Source organism: Poeciliopsis prolifica, unplaced genomic scaffold (assembly GCF_027474105.1).
Source record: "Poeciliopsis prolifica strain line A6 unplaced genomic scaffold, Auburn_PproV2 SCAFFOLD082, whole genome shotgun sequence".
Taxonomy (NCBI): Eukaryota; Metazoa; Chordata; class Actinopteri; order Cyprinodontiformes; family Poeciliidae; genus Poeciliopsis; species Poeciliopsis prolifica.
The window spans coordinates 880,440-890,000 of record NW_026562457.1 but is presented as its reverse complement, the minus strand read 5'-3'; the positions used below and the strand labels follow the sequence as shown (position 1 = coordinate 890,000).

At 38.6% G+C, this 9,561-nt stretch overlaps 2 protein-coding genes across 2 annotated transcripts in view; both read right to left on the bottom strand.

Moving 5' to 3' along the window:
- The window catches only part of LOC129352949 (macrophage mannose receptor 1-like), a 17,134-nt gene extending 9,073 nt beyond the window's left edge, over positions 1-8,061 (bottom strand). Inside the window, exons 1-2 of the mRNA XM_055022160.1 lie at positions 8,001-8,061; positions 1-19 (exon numbers count right to left, since the gene is read on the bottom strand). The exon at positions 1-19 is cut by the window's left edge and continues 199 nt beyond it. Coding sequence (XP_054878135.1) covers positions 1-19; positions 8,001-8,034 — 53 coding nt within the window. The 5' untranslated portion in view covers positions 8,035-8,061. The remainder of the gene's footprint in view (positions 20-8,000) is intronic.
- LOC129353004 (uncharacterized) lies at positions 167-3,424 on the bottom strand. Its single transcript, XM_055022215.1, has 2 exons — positions 378-3,424; positions 167-296 (listed from the first exon to the last, which is right to left on the bottom strand). The coding sequence occupies exon 1, from the start codon at positions 3,421-3,423 to the stop codon at positions 697-699; it is 2,727 nt and encodes a 908-aa protein (XP_054878190.1). The 5' UTR covers position 3,424; the 3' UTR covers positions 167-296; positions 378-696.
- Positions 8,062-9,561: the final 1,500 nt, after the last annotated feature.

The window sequence follows — 9,561 nt, the reverse complement described above, 5'->3', positions numbered from 1 at the left end:
CTGGAGGTCGAACTGAGGCCTGCAGGGGACAATTCAGAATAAGCTGTTAAAATACAGTCAAATATTAAGACCTGGTAATAATCATCAGTAAAATATTAAATGTAATAATCATCAGTAAAATATTAAATGTAATAATCATCAGTAAAATATTAAATGTAATTATCACTTCCACCTCTTCTTCTTTTATGGCAATTAAGAGTTCGTCGCACTGCTGGTGTGAAGTCAGCTTTAATGAAACTCTTTAAAGACGTTCTTATTACAGCTTCAGTTTCCCTGACACCAACACCACCGTCGAACTAAAACACAACGTAAACTTAGTGAGATGGTGTCAAGAATACAATATCGATATAAAAATAACGTAAAACATATAAACATACCTCGCTGGCTAACCCTTTCTTTTGAGGTAGAAATGAGGTCATTCAGTAAATTCTTACACTTAAATCATGTTTCTTCATCTGCTTGCCAACGCGATGCTGTTATATCGCAAGCGTCTCTGGTAACCTGGTAACCAGACGCTTCTACATCTACTTCCTACCTTAAACCTTCAAAATAAGAGTCTTAACAAAAAACTATAAATAATACAAAATAAAATCTGTAAATTAAAACTTTGGCAGTAAAACTCCCACCAAATCACAAACCTATGGTGATTTCAAATAACATACAACATTAAATAGGAATATATTTACATTTTAACATTTACTCTGCTTCCAGTAACAACACAGTTTTATGAACTGGTCTATCAAGATACACTGGCTTGACAGTCCTTTTTCCATCCTTATCCAAGGTCGAGTCACTTAGTAACAGCTTCACCTTCCTGATCCTTCCATCTGCGCTTGTATATACTTCTGTTACTCTTGCCAGTTTCCACTTGTTCCTTGGAGAATTGTCCTCTTGAAGAATAACAATGTCGTTTACCTTTGCATTTCTCTTGTTTCTTTGCCAGATTTGTCTCTGTTGAAGATTAAGAAGGTATTCTTTCTTCCACCTTGTCCAGAATTTATTAGCTAAAAACTGAACTTGGCGCCACCTCTTTCTCAGGTACAAGTCCTGGCTTACAAATTCACCAGGAGGAGGCAGAATAACACTGGACTTCATCATGAGAATATGATTTGGTGTGAGAGGCTCTGAACTTGGATCACTTAGGTTTTCTACTGTTAGCGGCCTGCTATTCACAATAGCCATCACCTCATACAGAAACGTTCTGAGGGAAGAACTATCGAGTCTCTTATAAGTTTTATCCAGAATAGCAGTTAAAACGCTTCTGACAGTCCTAATCTGCCTCTCCCAAACACCTCCCATGTGACTTGAGGATGGGGTGTTCAGAACAAACTCACATCCATATTGTTTCAACTGTTCTTTGTCACAGTCCTTCAGTGCATTCAAAAACTCTCCCTTAGCACCGACAAAATTTGTTCCTTGGTCACATCTGATTTGTCTTATATGTCCACGAATAGAAATAAAACAACGCAATGCATTAATAAAAGCATCAGTAGTAAGGTCATCTAACATTTCAATATGTATTGCCCTGGAACACATACATGTAAACAAAAGACCATATCTTTTTAGTTCTTTTCTGCCTTCTTTTACATAAAAAGGTCCAAAACAGTCAACACCACAGTAAGAGAATGGGGGGGTTGTTTCCATTCTGTCCTCTGGTAGATCTGACATCTGTTGATCTTGTGTATGCCTCCTGTACTTTCTGCAGGTTGTGCACTTGTAGATGTGTGAAGCAACTGCACTGCTGCATCCTGTGATCCACAGTCCATTGGAACGCAGCTCGTTGACAGTAATTCCTCTTCCTTGATGCTGCATCTTTTCATGGAAGTGTTTAATCAGTAAAGATGACACATTACTTGATTTGGGAATAATGGCAGGATGTTTGATGTATGGGTGCAGACTTGCTCTTGTTAAACGTCCTCCCACCCTGAGTACTCCTTGCTCATCAACAAATGGGTTTAAGCTATGCAGCCTGTGTGTCTTATCCTTGAGTTGGATGTCTTTTCCTTGGGTTAAGTCCTTGATTTCCTTACTGAAGGTGTTTTCTTGTGCAAGTTTTATTATGAATAGTTCTGCTTCTCGTCTGTCCTCAACACATGTGTTTCCACCTTTTGCTTGTGTGTCTCCTTTAAAATCTCTCACAAATTTCCTTAGACGAGCAATAGCTTTAACAGCTCTTCTCCAGTCAGAAAATTTATTGAGACGATCAAGTATTGTTCTCCTTTCTTGTACTTCTGTTTTGAGCACATGTACTGTTTTTAGCTCTCGATCATTAGGAAAAACTTCAACAACCTTGTCAGTTTCGATGGGTAACTCACTTTGCCACAAAAACTCTGGTCCTTTAAACCAGTTAGATTTGAGTAGCTGTTGGACACTTAGTCCTCTTGATGCATGGTCTGCAGGATTATTTTCAGATGGTACATGATGCCACTGATGTGGATCTGTGAGTGACCTTATCCTTTGAATCCTATTTGCCACAAACACATGAAATCTTTTGGCATCATTGTTCACATATCCTAACACCACTTTGGAATCTGTCCAGAAATATTCTTGAAGATTGCTGATTTCCAGTTCACTTTTTAGCATTACACTTGTTCTTGCTGCAACTACTGCAGCTGTCAATTCAAGTCTAGGGACAGTAGTGACTTTGGTTGGGGCAACACGTGCCTTTCCCATGACTAGTGCACAATGAACATCCCCTTTGGATGTGACTGTTCTTAAATAGCTACATTGTCCATAGCCTGTCAAACTGGCATCTGAAAAACTGTGTAAATCACACTGTGTGATATCTGTGTTTTCAGGTAGCATACATCTTTGGATTCTCACCTTTGACAAGTTTTGAAGATCTAGGAGCCAGGATTCCCACTCTCTGTAGAGCTGATCTGAAAGAGGCTCGTCCCATCCGACTTTCTCTTGACATAACTGTTGTAGGATTTGTTTTCCTTTTAGAATGAAGGGTGCCACAAATCCCAGTGGATCATACACTGATGCTACTGTGCACAGGATTCCTCTTCTTGTCATTGGGTGCTCTTTGACTTTTATTCTAAATTGAAACTCATCAGAAGAGATGCACCACTGAACACCAAGTGCTCTTTCCATCAGTGGCTCTCCAAGTGCTAGATCCAAATCTTTAATACTATCAGCACACTCCTCTCTGGGCAGTGATTTTAACACATTTTCACTGTTTGATACAAACTTGTGTAATCTTAGTTTAGCTGTGTTACACAGCTCTCTTGCTTCTTTGACTAGTTTTATTGCTTCTGCTTCTGATGTAACACTTACAAGTCCATCATCTACATAAAAGTTTCTTTGAATGAACTTTACTGTGTCTGGAGAGAACTTTCCCTCACCTTGTGTGGCTAGATGTTTTAAACCAAAATTGGCACAACCAGGTGAAGAAGCTGCACCAAACAGGTGAACCTTCATGCGAAAGACCGGGGGGGAACACTTAAATCACCATGCTCCCACCATAAGAAGCGTAAATAATCCTGGTCTTGAGGTGTTACATGGAACTGATGAAACATACGCTCCACATCGCACATTACAGCCACTGAGCCTTTCCTGAACCTACAGAGTACTCCCACCAAAGTGTTTGTGAGGTCAGGCCCTGTAAGCAGGTGTTCATTCAGCGAAGTGTCCTGATATTGTGCAGAGCAGTCAAAAACAACACGGATCTTGCCAGGCTTTTGAGGGTGGTATACCCCATGATGGGGAATATACCAGGCAGGGGAATTACATATTTCCTTCTCCGGTATTTTCTCTGCATCACCACGTGCAATAATGTCCTCCATGAACCTTGCATAATCTGAGTAGTACCTTTGATCCCTTATGAATCTGCGTTTGAGACTGCTTAAACGTTGCATTGCACTTGACATGTTGTTGGGAAGATTTGGTCTGTCACTTTTGAAAGGCAGAGGCATTTCATAATGTCCATCTTGCTTTTGTTTGATTCCTTCTTGCAGCTTTCTTAGGAAGCAGACATCTTCTTGTGAAATGCTTGTTTCTTCCACTGCTCTCTCTGTAAAATCTAATTCAAGTGCTTTGATTACATCTGGACCTGTTACTTCTTTCATCTGTGTCTTGCAGATGTAATGAACTTTATTCTTTAGCTTTGTGGTTGGCTCAGTCTCTGGTATTACTTGCTTTACAGTGATGCGATGACTTACTCCAATTACATCGCTGCCTGCATCACACGAATCACAGTAACTTATGATGCTCCAACCCAAATCTGTTTTCTGGGCATAAGGCTGGTTTTCTTCACCACATATGACTTCTCTGGGCATTAAAGCTTGTGTGCAATTATAGCCTAACAGGAGTCCTATCTCACAGTCCAATAGTGGAGCAATGTGTTCAGTGAGATGTTCCAAATGTGGCCATGACCTTGCAGTGTCTGGAGTAGGAATATGGCTACGATTGACAGGTATAAAATCACGTGTGTAAGCAGCTGGCACAGTGAGTTTCTTTTTGGAAAACAATCCTCTTATTTGCAGAGCTTCAAGTTTTGTACATGCTACAGTTGTTTTCTTGGATGACATTGTAGATAATTTGAGATTAACCTGGGTTTTAGCTGTGTCCAGGTTGTTTGCTACTTCATTAAGAATAAAAGACGAATCACTCTGTGTGTCCAGCAGAGCATAGGTAAGTATTTCTTTGTGTGGCTCATTTTGTGTGGATACATAGACAGGTACTATTGCAGATGTCTGTGTGTTTCTACTTTCATGAGTCACTCTGTTAGATGTACTTTCATTAACTTTCGTTGTTTCTTGTGATTGTGTTACCTGTTCCTGGGTTTCCTTCCCTTCAGCTACTTCTTGTTCTTTAGGTTGTTCTTTCTTTGTCTCGTGTCTTTGTCTTTCTTCGTGCAGACATGTGGGATGTTGTTTTGAGCATGTGTTGCATGTCATCCGATTGCTGCAGTTCTTGGAGAAGTGACCACTGTTTAAACAGCCAAAACATAGTTTTTCACCTTGAATGAACTTGACTCTCTCAGTGACTGGTTTCTCAGTGAACTTACGACATTTGTGTAAGCTGTGTCCTGCTCTTTTACAAAATACACAAGAGATCATGCTTCTTTCTCTGGAGTTAGTTGTGAAGATGTTCGCTGTATTTTGCTTCTTATGAATGGGTGTAAGTAGAGACTTGGTCTTTGGTTTGTCAAAGTCACTTTGTCTTATAGCTTCATATGATGTAATGGGATTACATGCAATACTTGCCTCCATTGACAGGAATGTTACAAAGTAACTGAAACGTGGGAACTGTCTGTGCTCTAACTGATACTCTGTAGCCTTTCGGTTCCATCTGTTGCTTAACCAGTCTGGCAGTTTAGCAGCAAGTCTTTGATTCTCTATTGCATCATTGAGGATGTTCAGGTTCTCATTGGTAATCATTGCAGATTGACAGCTTTGTAAGAAATCCACAAACTTTCTTAACTCTGCACTGTTTTTACCTTGGAGCTTTGGCCATGTGTGCAACTTGTCCCTAAAGGCTTTTGCAATAACAAAAGGCTCTCCATAACGATCATTGAGCATATTCCATGCTGCCTTATAAGAATCTTCAGAGCCAATCAGAAAATAGCCTTCTAAGGCTTCTTTAACACTCCCATCTACATACTTCTGTAAGAAAAATATCTTTTCTGCAATGGGAATATTCTTTCTCTCTATTAGAGTCTGAAAAGATGCCTTCCAATGTTTAAACTTAAGTGGATCCCCACTAAATATTGAAGGCTCTGGAATTGGTAGCCTGTTAGCTGACATAGCTTCTGCCAAAACTTTTACAAGCTCACCTGTGCTCTCGTGAACGACATTTAACTGTGGTGGTTGATTGGCAGTGTTCTTCATCTCAGTTACCTGTATGTTTGCAGTATTCGGAGTGATTCTTTCTTGCTTTACTAAAAAGTAGTCTTCTTCATAAACTTGTAATTTTGCCTTTGCTGCATTGAGTCCTTTCAGATTTTCCAGTCTTTCAAGTTCTCTTTTTAAGTCCTCAACTGATCTTTTCCTTGCAGCACTTTCTTCTTGTTGTCTCTTTATCACAGCCGCCTTCTCCTTTTCTCTTTTTAACTTGCGTTCTGTTTCCTCTCTTTCCTCTTGATGGCGTTGTGACATCGCAGCAACTTCTTGTTCTGCAGTTCTGAGTTTGTCTTCTTCTTCTATGGTTTGGATTTTTTCTCTAAATTTCTCTTGTTCAGCCATTATCTTAAGCACAGCCTTTGTGGCTTCATACTCTGCTACAGCTTCTTGTCTTTTGGCGGAGGAGCCATTAGAGATAACTGAACTGGGTTTAAAATGACTATGAACTGAGACACTACTTGAGCTAGAAGATGTAAATATAGAACTGGCATCAGGCCAAACAATCTCCTCCTTATTTGTTCCCTCAACATGGCACTGGATGTTTTGCAAAACTAACTTAGTCACTGATGTACATTTGTCTAATTTGGAACGCATATCATGAGGTGGTCCATCTATTGCTCTGTATTGATCATAAATATCATTAAGAGCGGCTAGTTCTCTTTGCACAATGTCCATGTGACCTTCAAGAATGTCAAATGGATCTCCTCTGATAACAGATTTTTTAGCAACTTTAATTAATGCTTTCCATCTGTCATAGGTACTTTCAAAGTGACGCTGCAGCCCCTTTAGTTTTTCTTTATGAAATTCTTTTCCTTTTTCCGTTAACATGCGAGATCTTTCACTTCTACATAGCTCTTCTTGCCCAGGTTGCTCTAAAGAGGTTCCATCTACTTGCTCTGCTTCAGCAGCTTGTTCTGCACTGGCAACTTCTATTTCTGTTTCATTTGTTTCCAACATTTTACTTTACTTGAAATCTTATGGACTTCTTAATTGGTCAAAATTTCCTTTTAATTTAACTTAAATTAACTCTGAGCTTCGTTGCATTACTTCCCTTCTCATTACTTTGTTGCGCTCTTGTTGTCAGGCTTCACACGGTTTTGTTGTTACTCCTTCCTTGTGTCACTTTCCAAACATGAACTTAAATGTCTGGCTTCTGGACGTCTTTATGAAGAAGCAACCGTTGAACGTGTGTCCGTTAACATTTGCAACTGACCGATCTTGATGCCCGTTAATATTGTCAACTGTCCAATCTTCGTGCCCGTTAACATTTGCAACTGACCGGTCATCGATGCGACGATGGGAAAATCGTGCAGCTCCGAGTTCGACTATCACTTCCACCTCTTCTTCTTTTATGGCAATTAAGAGTTCGTCGCACTGCTGGTGTGAAGTCAGCTTTAATGAAACTCTTTAAAGACGTTCTTATTACAGCTTCAGTTTCCCTGACACCAACACCACCGTCGAACTAAAACACAACGTAAACTTAGTGAGATGGTGTCAAGAATACAATATCGATATAAAAATAACGTAAAACATATAAACATACCTCGCTGGCTAACCCTTTCTTTTGAGGTAGAAATGAGGTCATTCAGTAAATTCTTACACTTAAATCATGTTTCTTCATCTGCTTGCCAACGCGATGCTGTTATATCGCAAGCGTCTCTGGTAACCTGGTAACCAGACGCTTCTACATCTACTTCCTACCTTAAACCTTCAAAATAAGAGTCTTAACAAAAAACTATAAATAATACAAAATAAAATCTGTAAATTAAAACTTTGGCAGTAAAAGTAATAATCATCAGTAAAATATTAAATGTAATAATCATCAGTAAAATATTAAATGTAATAATCATCAGTAAAATATTAAATGTAATAATCATCAGTAAAATATTAAATGTAATAATCATCAGTAAAATATTAAATGTAATAATCATCAGTAAAATATTAAATGTAATAATCATCAGTAAAATATTAAATGTAATAATCATCAGTAAAATATTAAATGTAATAATCATCAGTAAAATATTAAATGTAATAATCATCAGTAAAATATTAAATGTAATAATCATCAGTAAAATATTAAATGTAATAATCATCAGTAAAATATTAAATGTAATAATCATCAGTAAAATATTAAATGTAATAATCTTCTCTCACCAAAGGCAGCCAGGATCCAGATTAGTCTCTCCATCTTCTGTTCCTTCTGTTCGTCTGCAGCTGATTTTATTTTAACCAGATAAAATTAGTTTGAAATGTAAACAAACTTATGCAAAGTAATGTTGCCGTGGCAACATTTGGGCTGTCATACAGAGGAAATTGATGCCATTATTTTACTGCTGAATCCTCTGCAGCCATTAATTGTAAAAACAAACTAATTCAGACAAGTTTCTGTTCCAACTCCAGGTTTGAAAAACTAAAATAAAGCGTCAGAAAGCTGAAGGGATTGGAGACATTTTGGATAAACTAAAACAAAATAGATGTTTTTACTGATTAATGTTTATGATTCTCAAAAAACTTGTTTTGAATATCTGAACATGAAAGAATTTGCATCACTGATATTCAAAGTTTTTCCCATTAAAGTCTCTTCAGATCATGCAAATTTCAGAGGAAAATGACTCAGTGAGAAATGAACAGCTTGATTTTTATTTGTGCTTCTTTTTATAGTAACAAATCGATGTAAAGATAAAATATGTGCAGTTCAGAGAAAGCAGCAGACCAGAGGAGCGGTGACAGTTCATCTTTATGTTAGTGCGTCTTTATTAGAGTTAAAGATCCAGGAAGGTTTGGATTTAAGTATTAAATATTTTACATGATCAGGAAACGACAAACTGAGAAGCTTTTCTGTGAAAAACCCAACGAAGCATCAGAGTAATCAGATTACATGGGGAACAGCCGCTGCGCTAAAACAGGAGCTGAAAAAACCCTGAAAATCAGCAAAAAACCCAACAAACTGCAAAACAAGACACAACATAACGAAGACCATGATCAGAATGTGGCCCGGCTCGTTAACATCAGCACAAAATGATCAGAACGCCAATAAAACCCAAACAGGAAAGTTCTGTTTGTCCTCCATGTTCTTATCAAACTGCAGAAACCATGAAAACCAAAATTTGTTTCATATTTTCACAAAGCTGCCATCATGCAGATGTAACGGCTGCAAAATCAGGAGAAACTCTGAATTTAAAAGATCTGCAGTTTGAAAAGAGCAAACAGTGAAGTCGCTCCACAGACGTGATGTCACTTCCTCTGGCTAGGCGGTGCCTCCCCAGCTGAAGGAGCTTTAACTTTCTGACCAGATGAAAGTTTAAATCTGCTGTGAAGTGAAATCTGAAGTTTCTTCAGGTTTTGTTCTTGGCGCCGTTGATGAATAGTTTGGTAGCAAAGCAGCCGGGAATCGAACCGCCACCTCTGCAGCGGCTGTAGTTAATGTTTCCCATATATTCAAATGAAATGGCAGCTTTGCATGAAGGTCAGGACCGTATCGGGCCTGTTGGCTGTTGATGTGCGTCAGACTGAAGGAGGAAGATGGAAGCCGTTCTGCTCCTCATCGTCGCTGCTGCAGTTCATTTCTGTGATCATATTTCTGATCATAACGTTGTTTTAGAAACGTTTAGCGGCGCCGCAGGCTGGCTTTGAACTGTTATTGATGTTTTCTGATGCTAACAGCTCATCAGTTTCATCTGCAGCCATTAAACTGTTAAATTGAAGCTAATAACAA